This window comes from Eurytemora carolleeae, unplaced genomic scaffold, assembly GCF_000591075.1.
Source record: "Eurytemora carolleeae unplaced genomic scaffold, Eaff_2.0 scaffold148, whole genome shotgun sequence".
In the NCBI taxonomy this organism is placed as follows: Eukaryota; Metazoa; Arthropoda; class Copepoda; order Calanoida; family Temoridae; genus Eurytemora; species Eurytemora carolleeae.
This window is the reverse complement of record NW_019396061.1, coordinates 355424-378780: the sequence shown is the minus strand read 5'-3', so window position 1 is coordinate 378780 and position 23357 is coordinate 355424. Positions and strand designations below refer to the sequence as shown.

At 30.4% G+C, this 23357-nt stretch overlaps 1 protein-coding gene across 2 annotated transcripts; it reads right to left on the bottom strand.

The window, feature by feature from the left end:
- Positions 1-245: 245 nt before the first annotated feature.
- On the bottom strand, positions 246-23357 carry LOC111708668 (uncharacterized). 2 transcript variants are annotated; one of them, XM_023482111.1, is made up of 18 exons: positions 22374-23357; positions 21599-22109; positions 18902-19080; positions 17931-18173; positions 15865-15968; positions 14635-14648; positions 13949-14079; positions 13211-13303; positions 12974-13044; positions 11520-11597; positions 10850-11024; positions 10311-10526; positions 9700-9830; positions 9125-9145; positions 6331-6393; positions 4430-4537; positions 2986-3084; positions 246-708 (listed from the first exon to the last, which is right to left on the bottom strand). In XM_023482111.1, the coding sequence occupies exons 2-18, from the start codon at positions 22018-22020 to the stop codon at positions 412-414; spliced, it is 2445 nt and encodes an 814-aa protein (XP_023337879.1). In that variant the 5' UTR covers positions 22021-22109; positions 22374-23357; the 3' UTR covers positions 246-411. The 2 variants fall into 2 exon arrangements, with proteins under 2 accessions (XP_023337879.1, XP_023337885.1); XM_023482117.1 differs by lacking the exons at positions 9125-9145; positions 22374-23357 and having other exon boundaries at positions 21599-22353.

Sequence of the window (23357 nt, the reverse complement as noted above, 5' to 3'; positions counted from 1 at the left end):
AATTTGATACGGACGGATATGCAGGATTTAATGGGTAAAAGATACATGTATAATCTCGTCAAATGGTTACGGATTTAAGACAAAAAATTGTCATTTCTTTTATCTACTTTAATTTTTTATTTCTGGGTTTTAATGTATTTTAATTTATGTATGATATTCATAGAAAAAGAACTCGAAAGAAAGTTTGTAAAAAAGCAAATATAAGGTTGCATTTTAAAAAAGGGGTTTGAATAACGAACCTGTTCTTTTTTAACTATTTTTGCATAATTTAAGAATCTACATACATGTATATAACATCATGATATTTAGGGAAATTTACGCACTTTTTAAACTGTTTACAATATTTTGAACTTTCTGAGCTATTAAACGGCGTAGAGTAGAGATTATGTGTATATGTATATAGTATTGTCTCTATGAGGTGGATTGAATTGGTTTCTGTTCATGCAGTATCTGGGTAGCAGTTGCCTGCTGGGATTTAAGGTACGCGAGACTAGGTTTAGGACCTGGAGAGAAACTAGTGTTCAGGCTTGTACTCAGCTTAGCAGCCGGAGTAGGGTTGGAGTCGGGTTTAGCTCCTCCGGGTTTTTTGTCATCTCTTAGTTCTATTTTTGACATAGGTATACCCTTGGTTATTGTGGAGATTTGGATTTTAAGATCGGAGATCTTGTCTCGTAGTAGTCTAACCTCTCTCTCAACCATCTCTCGTCTCTGAAATGTAAAATAATATTCAAAGATAATGTGCAATGTAAAAATTTCTTTTTCTCTGTATAAGTCAACCCACTAAAGTTAGAATTTTTAAGCTAAGCACATTTCCTTGGTTATATCGAGTTCTCCAATTATAATTCTATGGCAAATCAATCAAGATGTTGAGATCCGACATTACTACTTTGTGTTTATAGATAATCGGAAATACAAACTAACTAACAGAGATTACTACTTAATACTTATAGATAACAAAATTGAACATGACAGAACATAAATCATAATTAATTACTGTTAAATTACTGTTAAATAATGTTAGTGAATAAGAAGTGTATATACTATCTATATTGAATAATATTAATGAATAAGAAGTGTATATACTATCTATATTGAATAATATTAGTGAATAAGAAGTGCATCTACTATCTATATTGAATAATATTAATGAATAAGAAGTGTATCTATATTGAATAATATTAATGAATAAGAAGTGTATATACTATCTATATTGCATAATATTAATGAATAAGAAGTGCAGTACTATCTATATTGAATAATATTAATGAATAAGAAGTGCACTACTATCTAAATTGAATAATATTAGTGAATAAGAAGTGTATCTACTATCTATGATGAATAATATTAATGAATAAGAAGTGTATCTACTATCTATATTGCATAATATTAATGAATAAGAAGTGCACTACTATCTATATTGAATAATATTTATGAATAAGAAGTGTATCTACTATCTATAATGAATAATATTAATGAATAAGAAGTGTATCTACTATCTATATTGAATAATATTAATGAATAAGAAGTGTATCTATATTGAATAATATTAATGAATAAGAAGTGTATCTACTATCTATGTTGAATATAGAATCAACTAACTTTGTAATAAAGTTTGGGTAATATAAAAGCACTGCGGTAATAAATAAAACATATATCATTCAGTCCGTCAATCCATCAATTCGTCATCAAGCAATCCATTAATAAGTTTTGAATCAGTCAAACTATCAATTCATAAATCAATCAATTTTCTACTTTTCTATTTTTAATCTATTAATCCATCTAATTCCAAAATATCATCAATTCTTTATGTATTTATGATTATTCAAAATAATCATATTCTGTCATGGGCCATGACAGAATTAGGGTTTCAAACGTAATTGCATTTTTACTTATGTGCAGTTACGCGAAATTATTACAATTTCGCGGAATTTCGTAGAAACACACGTAATAAACGAAACTTAAATTTCACGAAATTACGCGTAATTTTGAACTGATTTTGCATAATAGCTGGATAATTTCGCGAAATTTCTCAAAATTAATTTGGCGAATTTACGCAGAATTTCAATTTTGTGTAATTATGACCTGATTTTGTGAAATTTCTTATGATCAATTTCGCTAAGTTTTGGGGGGGGGGGTTGCGTTGAAGGGGGGGGGGGGGATTTGATGAAAATAAATGGGAATTGAAGTGAGAGGGAAAAGAAAATTGTAGTATTTAGTAGATTTCAGAGATTTAATGGGGATATATATTTATTTATATTCTATATCTGCAGGGTAAGTAAAAAACTGGAGTTATCGATGTTTTGGACAAAATTTTCTTATTTCTGTTTGTTTCGGATTTTAGAAATCTGAAATTAGAAAAGTAATAAAACATGTAAAAGAAAAATATAATATTTTTGAAACATTTTTTTCGACAAATTGTTGGAAAAATGTTTTTGTTATTGATTTCCAAAATTTTATAAATATTTGAAAGAAAAATGACAAAAATCCACAAAAATTGTATAAGGAAATCTGCAATCATTTCAACATTTCAGCGGGTCATTATTACCTTAGTATAAATCCAAATTTAACTTGTAAATTTTTCAGGGATTTTTGGACATTTCTCAAGGGGCGTATTTAAGGATTTTCTAGGGGGTGGGGGTAAAATTTGAATTTTTTTTATACCCCAACTAGAAAATTTTAACTCCCCTCCCCTAGAAAATATACACCCCCCTCATGATGTATATCAAATTATTGGTTTTATGAACAAATGAACAAATGAAAAAAATGAACAAATGAACAAATGAACAAATGAACTAATGAAGTAATGAACTAATGAAGCTAATGAACTAATGAATAAATGAAATGAACTAATGAAGTAATAAACTAAGGAAGTTAATGAACTAATGAATAAATGAAATGCACTAATGAAGTAATATAAATGAATAAATGAATAAATGAATAAATGAATAAATGAATAAATGAATAAATGAATAAATGCTGACTCACCTTCTCCTCATGTTCGCATCTCAAGCTTGTGTGTCTAAGACGTTGGCTGATTGCAAATATATCATACTGAATCTTAGCTGCAGAGATCTTGTAATTAGCCTGGCAATAATAAAAATAATAATAATAAGTCAGATTTATTCTTTTTTTACATTGTTGATACATTGTAGAAAATATCTCCAATATAGATACTTTTTTAATGATAAAAACATCTTCATTATTTATTACCTCGATAAAATATGTAAATCATTGATATTTTGATAAAAAAATAGAAATCATTGATATTTTGATAAAAATATTCTCAATATTGATATCTCCATTATTAATAATTTTATAAAGATATCTCCATTATTGATGCTTTGATAAAGATATCTCCGTTACTTAAAGTTTGATTAAAATATCTCCATTATTGCTACTTTGATAAAAAATATCTATATCATTAATACTTTGATTAGGATATCTTCATTATTGATGCTTTGATAAAAATATCTTCATTATTGATACTTTGATAAAAAATATCTCCATTATTGATACTTTGATAAAGATATCTCCATTATTGAAACGTTGATAAAGATATCTCCGTTACTTAAAGTTTGATTAAAATATCTCAATTATTGCTACTTTGCTAAAAAATATCTATTAATGATACTTTACTTAAAATATCTCCATTATTAATACTTTGATTAGGATATCTCCATTATTGATATTTTGGTAAATAAATCTCCATTATTGATATTTTGGTAAAGATATCTCCAATATTAATACTTTGGTAAAAAAAATCTACATCATTAATACTTTGATTAGGATATCTTCATTATTGATGCTTTGATAAAAATATCTTCATTATTGCTACTTTGAAAAAAAATATCTCCATTATTGATGCTTTGATAAAGATATCTCCGTTACTTAAAGTTTGATTAAAATATCTCCATTATTACTACTTTGACAAAAAATATCTACATCATTAATACTTTGATTAGGATATCTCCATTATTGCTACTTTGTTAAAAGAATATCTCCATTATTCATAGTTTGATTAAAATATCTCCATTATTGATACTTTGATAAAGATATCTCCGTTACTAATACTTAAATAAACATATATTCATTATTGATACTTTGATAAAAAATATCTCCATTATTGATACTATGATAAAGATTTCTATGATGAAAAATATCTCCATTATTCGTAGTTTGATTAAAATATCTCCATTATTGATATTTAGATAAAAATATCTCCGTTTCTTATAGTTTGATTAAAATTATCTCTAGTATTGCTACTTTGAATGATCATAAGAAATATCTACATTATTGATACTTTGATCAAGATATCTCCGTTACTTATACTTTAATAAACATATCTACATGATTGATATTTCTTCAGGAATATAATAGCTAATATACTTCGGTTTATTTAAAATAGAATTGAAGTAAATAAGAATTCAACCTTCTGAGAGGGACCATCTCTAATAATTATAGGTTTCATCTTGATTTCAAACGATTCCAATCTTTTTTTATGTTGTTCATCTAGTTCCTCTCTTAGCGCAGAGCAAACCTAAAATTGAGGAATACTTTTTAAAACCCGTCGTTCTGTTTCCTCTCTTCATAAAGGTTTTAACTCGTTTAATATCTTTTCCAAATATTAGCATTCACAAGATTATTTTAAAGGCAAAGAAAATTGAATCAATTTTTAAATAGAATTTAAGGTCGACAATTAAACATCAACATTACAACTATTGCCAAGTAATCTGTATTTATTTATAAACAAAGCTCTTTGCTCGTTTTTTTTAATGTTAGCAATGGCTGGCCAAACGGCTGGACCGAATAGACTGAAATATTTTGAATAGATTTTTTTCCCCCAAAATGAATTTTTTTTTCTTAAAAATAAAATTATTTTTTCAAAGTCTATATAATAAAAATTATTCGTTCATAAATATTTGCTAGCTATAGCTGGAGAAACGGTTGGACCAAATTTGCTAAATTTTTTTGAGGGAATCCATGGGTACCCCAGGGTTGGTATGGCAACGCCAGCTATAAGTATTTAATAATGTTGAACCGATCAAATTATTGTAAAAATTCAGGGAAAATTTAAATTAAATTACCAAAGAAAAACAACCTTTTTATTCTTCTGCAAATGAAAGCACAAAACTCAGCGGAATCTTTCCTTCGAAATATTTTCAAATGTGAGAAGGAGCAAGGCCTACAGATACCTTAGCAACATAATGCTAAGCTAGAACTAAGATGAAGCCTTGTTTATGCAATTAATAACCTGAATTTGGTGCGTATAGGATTAAACTCATTATTTTCCCCACAATTAAAAAGGTAAATGTTTTTATTGTAACCAATTGCATTGTTTACCATTAGACCAATGTCTATTGTAAACTTTAAGTTAGTGGATAAACCTTATTGAAAAGCCTGGTTCAAAATCTTCATTAATTAAATGCAGGATCTGAAACCAACTAAAGGCATTAATAAAAGTTTTGATAAATAACAATGTTTATTAAATGTTTGAAACTTTAATTAAACAATAAACATCAAGAAAAAAACTATTGCATTAAAGCGCTGAAAGTTCAGCTAATATCTTTGGTGCTAAACCAATTCCTGCAACATTGCAGATATCTTAACAAATCATAATTGAATTGTATTTTCTTAAGGTTCTGTTGGATTTTTATTGATGTCCTGGTTTGCTCTCTCTTCGCGTCATATTTACATGCTCTAAGTGTCCTATTTACCTGCTCTAAGGGTCATATTTACCTGCTCTAAGTGTCCTATTTACCTGCTCTAAGGGTCATATTTACAGGCTCTAAGGGTCCAATTTATCTGCACTAAGGGTCCTATTTACAAGCTCTAAGGGTCTTATTTACCTGCTCTAAGGGTCCTATTTACCTGCTCTAAGTGTCATATTTACCTGTTTTAAGTGTCCTATTTACCTGCTCTAAGTGTCGTATTTACCTGTTTTAAGTGTCCTATTTACCTGATCTAAGGTTCCTATTTACCTGATCGGAGGGTCCTATTTACCTGATCTAAGGGTCCTATTTACCTGATCTGAGTGTCCTATTTACCTGCTATACAGGTCGTATTCACCTGCTCTAAGAGTCCTATTTACCTGCTCTAAAGGTCCTTTTTACCTACTTTAAAGGTCCTATTTACCTACTCTAAAGGTCCTATTCACCTACTCTAAAGTTCCTATTTACCTACTCTAAGGTTCCTATTTACCTGCTCTAAGGTTCCTATTTACCTGCTCTAAGGTTCCTATTTACCTGCTCTAAGGGTCCAATTTACCTGCTCTAAGGTTTCTATTTACCTACTCTACGGTTCCTATTTACCTGCTCTAAGGGTCCTATTTACCTGCTCTAAGGGTCCTGTTTTGGTGAGCTCCTCTCTCAATTTCTCCTCCCACATACCGGATAACTAAACAAAGAGTTTATGAAAACTAAAAGATTACAAGAAGAAAATAGAGCTGAAAAGATTACAAGAAGAAAATAGAGCTGAAAAGATTACAAGAAGAAAATAGAGCTGAAAAGATTACAAGAAGAAAATAGAGCTGAAAAGATTACAAGAAGAAAATAGAGCTGAAAAGATTACAAGAAGAAAATAGAGCTGAAAAGATTACAAGAAGAAAATAGAGCTGAAAAGATTACAAGAAGAAAATAGAGCTGAAAAGAGCTAATCCCTTGGAAAATCAATTTAAGAAGAGAAGGAGATATTGCAAAGAAAGACAGGCGAGAAAAGTACGTGATTATACTTCAAAATGAATAAAAAACTAGATTATTAAATGATTATTTTATAAAAGTAAATGTCTACTCTACTTTAAGGAGTTGTATGCAATGATTTGTTCCTTTAATTAAACCTTTTGAGAGATTAGTTATAAATCTATTTCCCTGTGAGAAGAGATTATTAAAATTATGAAATATCTATTATTAAATATTATGAGAACAAACCGAATAAAAATCGGTTGGCAACTCATTCATTTTTTGGGAAAAATGTTTGACCTTTTAAAAATGAAGTTCTTTTAAAAAAAAATTTATAAATTTTATAAATAAGAACTGGGTTGAAAGTGATATAACTCTCTCATATTAGAAAATAGAAAATCACTTGAACTTTCACATACAAACCCTTTTAAAATGTTCAAAAGATAAAATATAAATAAATCGATACATGTTTAAAGAAAATGAATTTCGAATTTTTAAATACTAACTAAAATATCTAGGTGTTACATTAATCAGTATTTTGGGTGTTCAGATTAATTGTACTTTTCATTACTCTTGTATGTATTTTAGACTGCAATGGTTATTATGGTTCTCTGCTCTACTCCAGGGTTGGGAAAACACTGGAAGTATATTCCTTTTGTTAGAATAATAATAAGGGCATTGTAGTTTCAACCAATCAGGAGAACAGAATAGTCCCCGGAGCACTTAATATCAGGATTACAGAACAGTTCTTTCTTAACCTTGTTTCAAACTTGGACAGGGCTTATTGGAAAACGTTAGTTTAGACGAGGGAGGGTGCAAGAATTATAAATTTAAACTTTTCTTTGTCTGAAGTAGAAACAATTCAAGACTTTAGGAAATAGGGCAAAACGTCAGAAGGAGCCCTTGCGATTATATAGACTATTGCTCTAGAACTTATTTAAAGTTTAAACTTCAGCATATTGTCAGTTTAAAAATGTATGCATTATATTTATAGCTGTCTGCTGTTCAAAAACTTATTTAAAGTTTAAACTAGCATATTGTCAGTTTAAAAATAGAGCTTGATTAAAGCTCTAAATCTTTCATTTGACAATTCATTGTTTTCTTTCATTCCAATCGAAAGTAATCTTTTAACTAAGTTTTGTAAAAACAGTTCTTATTAGTTTCAAATAAGTGAAACCTAGTAGTAAGGGGCCGGGTAAGTATTCAGATTTAATACTTAGCTTACTTATTTATTTTTGTATGTTATGAAAGGGTTTCCGTTTTGAGTTTGGGTTTTGTGTCTTCATCGTTATTTCAATATGAATTTAGCGTAATGTACCAATGTACTCCGCTAATTTTCTTTTTTTATTTTTGATTCAAGGTAGAGACCGGCAATGTATTGTAGTTGAACTGAGCATGTAATATTGTGGAGAAATATTTTAGGAAGCATTTGAGACCTAAGAGACATTTTTACGGTGCATATTTGTTCAGCAAGAGCGCAAATTCAATCTTTAAAATTCTCATCGATTGTTAATTTTTGAGGAATGATTTTAAAAATCGGTTTTTAAAACTATTATCATCGAAAATAAGTAATCTTATTCAGTTATTGGTTTCTGTAATGTCTCATTGTTCACAAACATTTTCTGTAGATTTCCTGAAATTTTGATTGAAAAGACGACATTTAAAGAATTTGAAGAAATCTGCGAACAAATTCATAAAGAAAAAGAAATTCGATATAACAATGAAAAAGAAATACGTGGATTTATTGATAAAATTTCAATTGAGAAATTGGTTCCTAAACATCTTATTTGTTTACTGCAGATTTTTTTTTTTTTTCGTCGTCGTTATTTAATAATTTTAAAAAGTCGATTCTCAAAACGTAACCACCCATTTGGAGGATTTGGAATGTTGACTTTGCTTTGAAACTCAGTAATTATACATTATTAAAACGTTTTCAATGTCTCATATGAACCCTAAAAATTTTCTCCACAATAATAATTCTCTGTTTAACTACCATACCTTGCCAGTCACTCCCTATATACAAGCTTTTGGTTTGAGGGACATAATAAAATTTGATAAAACTTCACCAAAAATCGTATGTTATTGTTCAACTAAACTGATCTAATCTATTTAAATGAAGGGTGCTCCAATAAAATTACGACATTTTATGGACATTTTCAACTTATATATCTACCCTGTAGTTTTTGAAAATATTCTACAGTTTTTTAGCAAAAAATGCCCCCATGAATGTGAAATTAAGAAATTTTTTAGAGTAAAATTAAATTGTACAACGTGTTACATAGTGTTACACCAAAGAAGGGGTTATTATCCAGAAAACTTAAAAAAAAATATTTACAAAAGCTGAAAGTAATTAATGACTTCCGCAAAAATCTATCTTTGAAATAAACAATAGTTTATTGTTAAACTGAAGATATATTGGAACACCCTATAACACCTACTTTTAAGTTTACCTTATCATTGTCCAGTAGAGCCTAAATATATATAAACTGCAGTTGATGTAATTTGAAATTAGCTTTAAGGAAATAAACTCAGTACAAAGTTAAAACTATCATAAACATGATCTCGACAAAAAATATTTTTGAGTTTTAGTAAAAACCTTAAACGAGTAGAGTTTATCAGATTTCTATAGAGCAATTGATTGAAAGGAATGAATACAATTAGATCTATGTACACATACAGGGTAAATAAATTACAGATGAATACAGCAAACTTGCATACAAATTTACATTTTTTGGGATCCATCATTTTAGAACACACCTAAATTTTTTTATACAGTGGCCGAATTTAAAGAATTTGAGCGGCGGTTTAAATTTAAGCCGCGGTTTAAATATGGTTGGTTCCACTTGAAATTGTATGAAATGTTTCAAGATTTAAACCGGCGCTTAATTTAAACCGGGTTTTGGCGGATTTAAACCGCGGCTTAAATTCTTTAAATTCCATCTCAGATCATCTAGAGATCCAGACGGCCAAAGAGCTCAAGATGAGATAAACGCTGAAGAGCTATAGTTCTTGAAAACTAATCTACCTTTGATTTGTGTTTGTTAGCTCTAGCTTGAAGAACCCTGGCTCTACCAACTAGATTTTCTCTTCGCCCTTCAGCTTCTCTTCTCTGGGTCCTCACACGGAACAGTTCTTCTTGAAGTTTCATCTTATCCGCTAAAAATCCGCTAAATTATAAACTAACTACGCTAATTTTAAAATAAATTCATGCAAATAATTTATTAACCTGCTAACTACTCCCCAAAAACAGTAAGATTCTTAAAACAAACAATACAAACTGTTTGTAGCATTTTTTTAGAGATGAGCTATTAGAAGTTTATTACATGAAACCTATTTTAAAACATGCTGTTTAGAAATATTATTAAATACTTTATATTTGATAAAATCATAGATAATGTTTTATGTTATAGTATACTAACTAATTCGAGTAAATATATATCTATATATAAAACATTTATATAAAATACGACCAAAGGTTTGCTTGATTAAATAAAAATATTAGTTAAGGATAATATTGGATGTATATATGTATTGCATACGGTTGTTGTATAAATATAAAAAAAACTTTAAAAACTTTGAAGTGAGATGGTAAAAGCCTTAGAAGAGTGAACACTGTTGAGTGTACAGTACGTGTACCTCTCTTCTTCCTGACGTCATCTAACTGTTTCATAACATTAGGCAGAGCAGGATGTGCCTGCCTGTTGTACGGGTTTAGTCGATCTATAAACATATCTAGAGCATTGTCTCCCAGTATCTCAGGTTTACTGAACGAAGATTGAAACCTCGGAGTTTTTTCTTCTTCATCAAGAAGATCTAGAAGGTCTGCTCCTCCTCCTCCACCTCGTCCTTCTCCTACACACAAGACAACTGATGAGAAGTTTGCAAAGTACTTACAAATCAAGATTTTAAATCATTCAAGAGAAGAGAATATAATCAGTTCTGATTTGTTTTTAACACTGATTAGCATTACCTGAGTAATTGACATAAAATATTAATATTTCAGAAATAAATACATTTTCTCCTTTATTTAACAGATAATTTGTGTTTACATGTGTATAATAAATGCTTGATAAATCTAATAAAGGTGTGTGAAAAGGTTGTAATGTTGTTGTCAAAGAATGGATAGGAGATTGACTTAATAACTCAAGTTTCCATGTAGTATAATGTATATTTACCTGAATACAAGTCGTCTTCACTACCCAATAAACTGGTTGACTGGTACCCGGAGGAGTCGGAGCTCCCAACCCCAAACATCAATAAATCCGCAAACTTCCCCTGCTCTAACTCCTTCTGATAGAAATCATTTGCTGGCTTCCGTTTCTTATCCAACTTATCCTTCTTCTCTGATTCCTAGCAGCAGAGAAATCGGTATGAAAGTAGATTATGTCTGAAAAAATGGATGGGGGACTGTGTTCCAGTTTTATATTCACGGATATTGAAAACAATTAGGAATGATGGAAATAATTTTGGATTTTCTTAATATTTCTTAAAAAGGGATTCTCGGTTTGACACTTTGTTTAGAAAAAAATTGACAGAGGTATTCTCGTTTTTCTGCCTGTAATTATTTTGTGGGTTTTTATTTTTAAATGACTTGTTAAGTTGCGGATTTATGCAGCAAAAACAAGAAAGAAATTTTAAATAATTTTTCTCTTTTCAAGAGAAAAACGAGGATTTCTTTCTCCGAGAAAGGTTTATTAAAAGGGAAAATGGACATTTAACTCTGTAAATAGTTTCCCTGAAAACTACGTAGATATCCGGACAGTAGTCCCTTACAATATAATGTTTATTTAAAAATAGTTCCTGTCACGGACAATTCTAACTTTTTTAGTTTTTCATATTGGTTTCCTTGTAGGTTTCTTCTATAGAGTTGAGTAGAACGGATATGTCTGTACAAGCTTGGGATAATGATATCCGCTTCTCCGGCTAGACAATCAAACAAGATAAAAAACATGAATTACAAAAAAAATTTTTTGTCGATTTAGGGACAAAAATGTTGGATCAGATAGAATCGTTTTAACAATCCAAAAGTTGCATTTTTCTTACGCAAATATCCATTTGCGTATGGACAATTACTTTTTATAAACTAGAGTAAGAAACATGCGTGAGACGTGTTATAGTTTTAAAATGTACATGTCTAGGTCTACAATATATAAAAAGTGAGTTAGTAATGTAAAATCAAATGCAAAGAGATTGCGATACTTAAAAATAGACCCAGTTTTTAAAATTGATCTAGATCTGTGTGATTTGATATGAAGGATATATCTTTACAGGTCTTTCAATTGAGTTGAATTAATTACTTGAATTTTTATCCAGATAAAGACACATTCAATATTTTAAATAAGTTTCAATGTAGATACATAGATAGATTGATTTGATTGACATAACATCTTTACAGCTTTGGAAATTGGTTTTGCTTTTATTCTTATATTAAGTAATTTTACTCAGCCTCTGCAAAGGAAAACAAATGCCAGAATTGTTCTTAAGATATTAGAGCTTTCAATTAATATATTAGAGCTTGCAATTAATATATTAGACCTTGCAATTAATATATTAATATATTAGAGCTTGCAATTAATATATTAGAGCTTGCAATTAATATATTAGAGCTTGCAATTAATATATTAATATATTAGAGCTTGCAATTAATATATTAGAGCTTGCAATTAATTCGGAATTAAACTTTTGTAAATTCGCACTTTTACATAAAATTTTTACGTCATTTTCAATTTTTCTAAATAAAAAAACAGAAAAATTTAATATTATGGAGAATTTAGAAAGTTTAAAAAGTTTTGAATAATGTATGCATATATATTACATAGATGCTGGATATATTATAAAAGTGAAGGCTCTAGTTAAAAATGTTTCAAATAAATATCTCTAAACAACAATTAAAAGAATTTTCTACATGTTAATTCTTAGAAAGCACACTATTACAAATCATTTTGTTTAGCTAGAACTTAAACAATATTTCCGAATAATTATCTTTTAAAAATAAGTATTTCAAAAATCTAAACTTTTGATTAAAGAATAGTATAAAGTTTAAATCTCAAATTCGTCATATTTTAATGAAAGTTCAGTTTGCAATCAATTTAACCTTGAAAAATCACCAGTTTAGAAATAATTCTCAAGTATTCTGAAATCACTTAAAATTCCAATAATTTGAAAGTATGCAACCTGAGTTGATTTTGCAATGAAGGAAATCAAATTGCATCCAAGGGCAGGGATAAACAATAAATGCACTTTGCACCCTGTTTTATTGTCCAAGGTTTAAACAATTGAATTTTTAAATCTTGTTTTTCCTTGGAGCGAGGTAGATCTGATTCACCTGAACACCTAGTATCCCGCCTAGAGAAGATTTCATAGTCCATTGCTAAATGAAGAACGAAAATTTAGTTTATTTGAGTCTTCCGAAAAAGGATTAAAATTTACCTTTACATAGAAGAAAAGGAAGAAGTAACAAAAAAACAAAAAAGCATGATCCTTAACAGGATATCTAGAACAGAACTGTTTTTTATTCAGTAAATTTTCATAATTTCCTAGCTCAGGATCTAGTATGGGTCCAGGTACAAAGTTTCCTTCCTTCACGTACTCCGTGTACTCTTTGATCCCCCCAGCGGCGTAACAGGGAACTAAATATTATCATTATATCATAACTATGTCAATTTTTCATTGTATACCGTTTTGTTGGTTTTAAATATTTTTTTTAAATATTCTTGTCTTAAATTCAGTCCCAATGACGTTTTTTTAATCATGGGATTATGGGAAGGGCTGGATGGATACTTGAGAATGACTGGTTGTCAGTTTAATGGCCTTGTTGACAGATTGTGACACTCACTTATCTCATAATTAGACAATATTTACAAGGAACTTGATCTCACTCTTCAGTGTTCTAAATAATAAAGTAAAATATCGATATTATTGAATCCTGCTTAATACAGTTGGTAAATCAGAATTGTCACGGGAGGTTTCCAGGACGAAACCAACCCGTTGGCAAAAACATGGAAAAGTATTTTAACTAGTGGTGTATNGGGGGGGGGGGAATTAAAAATTGGCAACTTTTTTCATTCTTTTTGATACTTTCAGCGAATAAAACCATAACAAAAAAGTTTCCATTCCGCACAGACATATATATTATACAAAAAATAAGAAGAGGGGAGGGGATAAAACTGATTTTTCGAGAAATATACACACATAACACGTTGGCGCAAAAATTGAAAAGTACTAAGACAGAGTCCAGTCGTCTTTGTGTTATTTTTTAAGTAAATGATAATTTCCTAAAGATTTTTTTCTTCTACGCGGTATTCCACGCTCGTTATTTTCCTCTTTGCCTGCAATCCCAGGGTCGAAGCTAAGGGAAGTTTTGAGCATGCTTAGTTGGAATTCAGAGCTCACACTGGATTTACGTCTATCATCCACAAGATGGACGATTAAAAATGATGTATGTAGGTTTTGAGTATTTGCCACAAACTCTGATCCTTAAATCTTTGCAACCCAATGTTGTAGACCATAGATATTTTAAGAATTCTGTCATATCAAATAATCTGATTTTGAAATATGAAAGGTTTACAGCATCAGATTGCAAAGAATTAGAGAACATTTGAGTTTGAGGCAAAGACAAAATTTCTTTACCCGGTTTGATAAATCTGATGATTTCAACCGTAAATATTTTCGAGAAGTAGATTTCAAAAATCTGTAAATAAAAATAAACTTCAAAGAGCTTTAAGAATTTCTTATTTTTTAACCCCTGTTTTATTACCAAAAAAGTAAGAATAAACATCATTGATTAACTAAAGAAAAGTTTTACTTTCAGGAAAACGATGAAGAATCGACAGTTGCTGAATATAAACACAAGAAACTAAGCAAACAATATTACAGCATGGAATTACCAGTTCAGTGATAATAATCATAGTATTAATACTTTCAACAGCTCAGATAATACCCTTGATCTAATCGTCCTTTCCTGATAGAAATATCCTAGTTTAATCAACCATGGAATTATAGAATTATTTAAAATAAAATGTACTATGATGCTTATATAGTGTGTACTAGTAAAGTTTTACTGAAGCTATTCTTAAATCAATATTGCAATGGTCGACCAGATCACGTCACCGACTGTATGGGTACAAATTATCTATCAGATAAGAATTTTGCGTGAGACGTCTGGCAGCCCTTTCACGGCCCCAAAAGACGTCAATATGACGGACCTTTGTTCATACGTTCGCTGGAAAGAACGACCTCTGTCAATGAAGCTTATTTTTAAATAATACCGGTGTGACGATAAAAAGCCTCCTGAGAAACATTTCTTAACAGTTTGGACACTTTCCCCATAATATAAATTTATGAATTAACACCTGCTGAACGCTAACATAGAGTTGTTTACTGTTTAGTTCAACCAAAGTTTACTATTTAAATTCTAATTTCAATGTCTAATTCAGAACGGTACCTTTAAACCTTGGTTTGATCAAGAATTAAGAAGATATCCTTCCAAATATTTCTAGACGAAACCTGAATCGAAGCTCGAGTGTACAGTACACAGGGTTACCCACAAAGGATGACAACGTAAAGACGACGTAAAACTCTTAAAATATGAATATTTCAAATTTAAATTAAATCTTCTGATTTGAAAATAGTCTTTTATTAGCTTATTTAATGATTTGCCAAAAATTCTGTACAGTCGTCTCTGAAGTCTCGTCATTTGTGGGAAACCCTGTTCAATGCCAGTGACATAATGTCTTTAAAACCTTAAAGTTAGAGTTAGAATACCAAAAAATAAGTTTCATGGTAAATATAATGTCAGATATTCTAAGGTTAGTCGTCATAAGTTGTCAGTTCATAAACTCTAGCTTAGATCTACCTAGCCATAGTTGTAATAACTGTAACCAACAATTTTCAAGTTTCAAATTTTCAAATATTTAACCGACTAGTTATACGAATTTCAGGTTTATAGGCTTCACAAATTTGCTTTTATTTAATGAGCTATGTTATCGGTTTCTACAAAATGCAAAACAAAGATAAAAAAGGAAATAAACTTTTTTTTCTTACTTTTGTACACTCACAGTAAAAATTTATGTCAATTTGAAAACTATGCCTTATTTCAATTTAACACCCTGAATTATCTAATAAACAAAATGCTTAAAAATGTAGATATAATAAATACAATTTTCTTTTGTTTTTCTGGTTCCATGGGTTCCTGAGATTTTCTCCGTGTCATACGTCTTGGAAGAGCATAGGTTTTAGCATAGTCAGGTAGATTCTCTGCCTCAAATATATCATCATCCTCATCCATCTCATCTCCTTCACAAATATATTTTCTAATATGTTGAACTGAAAAAGTTTAAATTTTCTCGATGTTTTTTTCCCACAAACTCTGATTTCCTCATTGTTATATCTTTGCAACCCAATGTCGTAGACGATTGATATTTCAAACTATGAATTTTAGATCAAATAATTTAAGTTTGTAGTATCAAAGGTTTATACCATGTCAGGTTGCAAAGATATAGGGATTAGAAACTTGAGTTTGTGGCAATAACTAAATTCCTTTGTAAAAAAGTACACAAAAGATTATGTGAAAGAAAGACTATTATAATGTTGTTAAAGAAATTATGAATTCAAGTTTATGGTTCAATAAATAAAAATTCCTTTAATATAGAATTAGTGCTTTTGCCACAAACTCCAATTTTCTAGTCTCTATATATTCTCAATCTGATGGTATTAAACTTTGATTTTTTAAACTTAGATTATTTGATTAACAGAATGCATAGCTTGAAACATCTAAAGTTTACGACATTAGATTGGCAGAGGCCGAATTAAAAGAATTTGATCGCGGTTTAAATTTAAGCCGCAGCTCAGATTTTGGTGGTTCCATATAAATTTGTATTAATTTTTTCAAGATTCAAGCCGGCGCTCAATAGAAAACCAGTTTTGGGGGGATTTGAGACGCGGCTTAAATTAATTAAATTCGGACACAGAACTAGTCAAATTTTTTTTTTACAATTTAGCGTAAGTTTTAAAATATTGTTCTAAACCTAAAAGTTTCATTGAATAATTTGTAACCCATTATTTTTGATTCAGCCCTGAAACTAGTTAAATATGTTTAAAGGAACTATAAGTATAATTTGAAGTGAGCCTTCATGCAAAGATGGCAATTACCGATTTACAACAGTACCCTTAAAACCTTAAGCTGATCGTTTTTCTGACTCGAAAATGTTTTTTCTTCTGTGAATGGGCAATGCACTTTCGCAGAGAAACCGCAAATGAAAATAAACAATTTATAGAAACAAAAACATTGATATCTAATTCATACTTGATCGAACACAGCTTTTAAGTATACCGCTGTAATTCTTATATTTAAGTATATACCGCTGTAATTCTTATATTTAAGTATATACCGCTGTAATTCTTATATTTAAGTATACCGCTGTAATTCTTATATTTAAGTATAGCGCTGTAATTCTTATATTTAAGTATACCGCTGTAATTCTTATATTGCCCTTATTTGCATGGAGGGTCACTTGAAATTACGCTTACAGTCCCTTTAAGTTTTGTAAAATATAAAATGTCAGAGATTTTGCAGCAAAATCTAGTTTAGTAAAGTTCTGCAGAGAGCTGTGTCAAAATTAGCACAATTCTTAGCAAATTATAAACAAAGGGAAACTTAAACATGAATTAGTAGAATTGGTTCAAATAGTTAGAAAAAATATTCTTATACTAATTCTTAAAAAGTTAAAAAAAATTTGACTAAAAGTAAAAATAAAAAAATGTTATGAAACGTGATTTTCAAACTTGATTCCACAATTATATTTAAATCTATTTTACATTATTAACAGTTAGTACTGAAGTAGTGAAGAGAGAAGCAATCCAGGATTCTTGAATCAGATGGATGTATTTCAACCCATTAACATTGCTTTAGCTACATGTGCGTAATTTTACTCTTGCTAAATCTATATCCAGTTCAATGGGTCAGGTATTCAAAAATATACCAAAACATGAGCCTGCTAGCATTAGCAAAAGCAGGCAACTAAGGCCCTTTAATGTTGCTCCTATAGTCTTCCAAAACCACTCTCCATTAAGTCCACTATTTATTTGGTCAGAGTGCTACAATATAGTAGGCACCGAAAGTTTAGTTTAGGGTGAAAAATTGGTAAATCATTTGTTTTGTGGAAAAAAATGGGGAAATGTTTTTATTCAATATGTTTGAAAAATCGTATTTTATCTGTATTCAATCATTGAACATATTTACAACGTTAGAACAATTACCTGTCCTAGTTCTTTGATCCAGGTTGATTGCATCCTTGTCCTCCAACCCAAGGTTCAATGGTGGTATAGGAGGTAGCTTCCATGGAACAGGTTTCAGGTCTGGAGGTACTATCTCCCATGGAGCCGGTATACTCTGCTCCAGACCAGGATCCTTATCTCTAGTCTTTAATCTCTTTTTCTGGAACATTTTTTTTCTTTCCTTTTCTATTTGTTTCGCGTCGTGGAAAAGTTCAGGTTTTCTACCTAAAAGGAAAATATTAAATGACTTCAGAATATTGTAGTTTGATCAAAGATTGGAACTTTTGTGAGAATATTGTTAATCTTGAACGCGCGCTTGATCTTAATATCCAATTTGGGCACTTAAAATTGAGGATCAATGCTCTAAACCATTGAATTAATAATATTCATGAAGGATAAGAAATCATGGGATATCAAAGAGGAACTAAAGGCATTGAGTCTTTGTCACAAACTCTGATTTTCTAATCTCTATATCTTTGGAACTAAATGTTGCAGACCTTAGATATTTCAAACTATGAATTCTGTTATAGATCAAATAATCTGAGTTTGAAATATCAAAGGTTTACAACATCGGGTTCTAAAGATATTGAGGTTTAAATATTTGATTTTGTTGCAAAGACTCAATTCCTTTATTTGTAGATCTGCATAAGATAGAGATCAATGTCTGATCCTGAGATTTACAATACAAAAGTTCTGATTTCTGATTCACTCGTGAAAACATTCCTTAGCTCTTCGTATTGAAATGGTTTAAAATCTTGTACTACAGTGTACACTGTACATATATGTACAGTGTACACTTTACATATATGAAACAAGCATATATTTCTTGAGATTGTTATAAATAGTTTATGGTTGAATCAAATAAAATAAATTTTAAATGAATTAATCAACAAAAATAAATAAAAATAATAACTGATAAGTTCTAATTTGTTCTCTCTTTCAACTGAACTTACTTTTCTCAGATGAAGTCGTCTTTGTTCTGTTCTTATATTTAGTTTGCTTTGTATTCGAAGTTTGAAGAATGGTTTCCATTTTGTTTCTTGACTTTGGCACAGATATATTGAAGGGTTTGTGTTGTACTGTACTGTTTCCACTACTCAGTTCAGTACAATAATCAGATTCATCAGCAGACCTTTAATAGTAAAAAACAAGTAAGCGATTGTTCATGGAATTTCAAGTTATGCTCTTGATAAAGATCAATTTTGTTTAAATGGTCGCACTCGAAACCTGAGTAAACCAAGTATTTTAAAGCTGACTTGTAAAGATTAATAATAATACTATAAAAACATCATAATAAATACTTTTAGGCATATGCTTGCTAGTGTTAGTTTTACTTTTTGGTTACCTAAGGTTTACGACAAAATAAAATTTTAACTAACACAAAGCTCTAAAAGGAAAATGGCGCTAACTCCCTTTAACGGTCTAACTTTATCTTCACAAACAATGAAATGAAAATTTGAAGTTTGAATGCAAAACCATACTCTTTGGAAAACAAGATATCGGTTATCAATGGAAACCCCTTTTGTTCCAGCCCCAATTTCTCTCAGTGCCACTAGGTAGTACACCCCCCCCCCTCTCTCTCAAGCAAACCATGGGCTTAGTTTTGATTCCAATAGTCATGCAACAGATCAACTATAATTGCGTAAACAACGTGAAAAACACAAAAAACCCGTAAAATATTTTGTTCTGTTTTTATAGGACTCGAGATGCGTTCAAGATGGCAAATGGACTGCAACTGGTGTGAATTTAATGATTTAATAAGATTCAAATAAGATAAACCGATGGTCTCCTTTTGGAGGATTTAACTGATCCCACATTCGTTCAAATACTTAATAGATTAATAATTTGGTCCTGTTTTTTACACGAAAAACTAACTAGATCTAAGTATGTCCTGGCTTTTTGGAATAAAATTATTAAGTATCATCTTTCTATCAAAAAGGCTACATGAACGTTATCCCTTTAAAAACACAAAATACACATTGAAACAATGTTTAATTGCTTATTATGATTGTATTAGTACGCAACGTAAATATATTGTGTAGTATAAAGTTGCACGTGCTTATTAAGCACAATCATTATGTTTTTAATGTATAGTATCATTACCTTAACTGTACAATTATGATATCTTAAATTAAGAATTTTTAAATGAATAATCAAATATTTAAATTATACCAATAAATGCACTTTTGCTTCAAGTTTTTCAAGAATAAACCATTAATTCCTGACTTCGTGCAATCTTTGCGTCAATAAGAAAAGAACACTAATCCATTACAGTATTTAAATTAAACATTGCTACATTGTTACAGTAACATTAGCAATTATACCATGATCGGTGCAAAGCTAAGAAATCCTGTACATTATCTCCAAACATTTCTCCAGGACTTAACACGTAAATTGTGTCTAATAGTCACAGCCCCTGACCAACCTATCCTAACCGTAGCGCTCGGTCTCCTAATTTATTTGGACTGCAGCGCTCGGTCCTTCTTGCAAGAGATAAGTTAACCTAAACTCCTTGCATTCAACACATAATTTATCATCATAGAAAAATATTTTAATTGATTATTTCTATTATGTTATAAAAAAAAACATGTACAGCAATTTAGTATTTCTAATTGGTTTTATATTCTGGGAAAGAAGCTGTAAACCTCTCCGTATTGAATTGCCATGGGTTTTCAAGGATAAATTTTACAGCATAATAACCAAAACCCCACTCAGTGGCCCCCTCTCTCTTCCCTCTATTTTATACAACTGTTCCAAATAAACAAATTTCCCCTTTAATCATCTTTACTTTCATTTAGTTCTCAAGTTAAACAAGGTATATCGGTTGAAGAACTATAATTTATAACGGTTTAATTCCCAGGTCAAATAATGATTCACTTACAGTTTTTCGTCCAAATAAGTTTAGAAGATAATATTCGTCCAAATAATTTTAAGTGGTCCTCATGGTTTCACGTTTACAGGGTCTTTAACGATTTATAACAGAGCTTTAGGTCAGTATTGATAAAAGATATCAATGTTTTCGGAAACTTTTAACTTCAGAAACTTTATGAATTTTTTCTATTTCTAAACAAAGAAGTGCGACTGGCCGATACTAATGACTTTAAAAAAGCGACGAATTCTAGTATCAGTTAAAGTAATTAAGAGCACTGCTGCAATCGTTGATTTTTGCGATCACTTAAAGTCACGAAATATTCCCTTTTATTATTTTAAAGTTGATCAATTTTACATGTTTTATGAAAATTCTGATTTTTAAAAGGGAAATGCTCTTTTTACGCCGAGAAAAATTCCAGAAAGAAATGTTGGAAGAGAAAACAGTAAACACTATGTTTGAGGGGAATACACTTTTTAAGAGAAACTTTGATTAAAGTGAGGGGTGAGGCAAGAACCAGACATTAGTAAACTTTATGAAAAATTAGTTTCCGCATGGGACAGTTTTATAAATCGGTCCCAAAGGAATAATTAGTTTGGAATATCAAACATTATCAAGGTCTTTGCTTTATCAATCCATTTTATACTCTTCAGATTCCCCAGGCCACCTATGCAGAAATAAACATGTCGAGAATTCATGTTTAATTAACCCTTCCCCAGGTTTATCTAGGTCCTTCGGATAGGGTTTATAATTACCTAATTTTGATATAAATATATATTACCTGATTTCTCGCTCATTTCTCCACAAACCATCTTTCCCGTCATCTTTTTTTATTCTGGATACGCTTTTTATTCGGGGTTTTAGTCTACTCTTGCTCTCTTGTCCACCCGGAGATACATCTGAGAAATAAGCCGGTTCAGGTTTAGACTCCTTCTTTAAACTCTTTGCAGGTTGCGGATCAAATATATCATAGTTCTCCTGCTGGAGATTATGCTGTTCAAGATTTAGCCTGAGTTCAGGTTCCGGAGTAGATCCAGCACTACCGGATATACCACTATCAGCACGATCAGGTTTCAAGGGTTCATCACTTCTCTCATCCTCATCATCACCTATGATTCCAAACCCGTCCGTTCTCTGGAGAAGATCATTCCCGGGCTGGTTAGTTTCCAGGATATCAGAAAGTTGGGTTGGATATTCGCTCATTTGCTCTAGAACTTTGAGTTGGTATTATCAGGTGTCTCCAGGATAGATTTTTTCACATAATATCACTCATTTTAAACTCCAATATCAACCTGATCATCAATATTCGTAGATTCTAGAGTAGAATATTTAATATAAATAATGCTGCTCTTCAACCTTAATAAGAAACATGAGCAATCAAAGTTAGAAATTAATGTTGTCTTTTCGTTTGAAATAAAATAATTTTTTTATCATCTTTGTTAAGATTAGTATCTAAATACATTGAAAAGTTTAAGTAACAATTCACATTATCTTAAAAAATGTTTTATTAAGGATACCAGGTAACTTGTGTTTAAAATACAACCCTGATATCTAACCTCTCAGTACGACCCCTAGCTCCGGACCCTACTGTAGTAGTTTTAGAAGTTTACAATAACAGATGAAGGAAACCTGCCTCGGTGAAGCTCGCTCCAACCTAAACTTCACAATAAAGTATTTCCGGTGAAAAACAGACGGAACGGGCCACCAGAAAAACCCTATTGCATTCATTGCAGATTTTGTTTTATAAAAGAACAACGAATTATACTTTTATTTTGGAGCAATATGTAATTTTTGACGGTTTTTTAGATAATGTTTCTAAATATGTATAACTAGCTAAAAGACCCGGCACTGCCCGTGGAATTTTTGAGAATCGAATTTAGAATTTTTTTTTGGATTTTCGAAGGAAAAAAAATTTGTTTTAAAAAGTTCGAATTTTTGAAGTAAGAAAAAATTTAGATTTTTTTTAGCCTATGTCACCCAAAGACTTCCCGTGTGTGTCCACAACAAAGGTCAGCCCATTCGGTCCAGCCGTTTGACCGGCCAGAGGGAACATATATATATATAGATAATGTATATGCTTCCATCATACTAGAGATTACAGTTAAATATTTGAATCCTTCATGTAAAATTTAGAACAAAGTTTATTATTTTTCTTATTTTTATAAATATTTTGTTATAAACTTTTAAATCTATGTTTAATCAAGCAAACCGTTGACTAAGTACCATCACTAGAAATGCTAAGTCTGGAAGTGCTTTAAAGCAAAGTCATAAACCCTCAACAGTTGGTTTAAATACATATTGACAATACACTCAGGGAAAGTAAGGGGCGCACTTTAAAGAGATTGTAAGCATAATTTCAAGTGACCCTCCATGCAAAGATGGCAATACACGATTATCTAGTATGAATTAGATATCCATGTTTATAATTTTGAAAACCCGATTATTTTTAATTGGGGTTTCTCTACGTCACAGCTGACCTGAAACAGAAGTAGGTTTTATTAAAAGGATTAAGAAATCTAAAAACATATTGGGATCCGAGA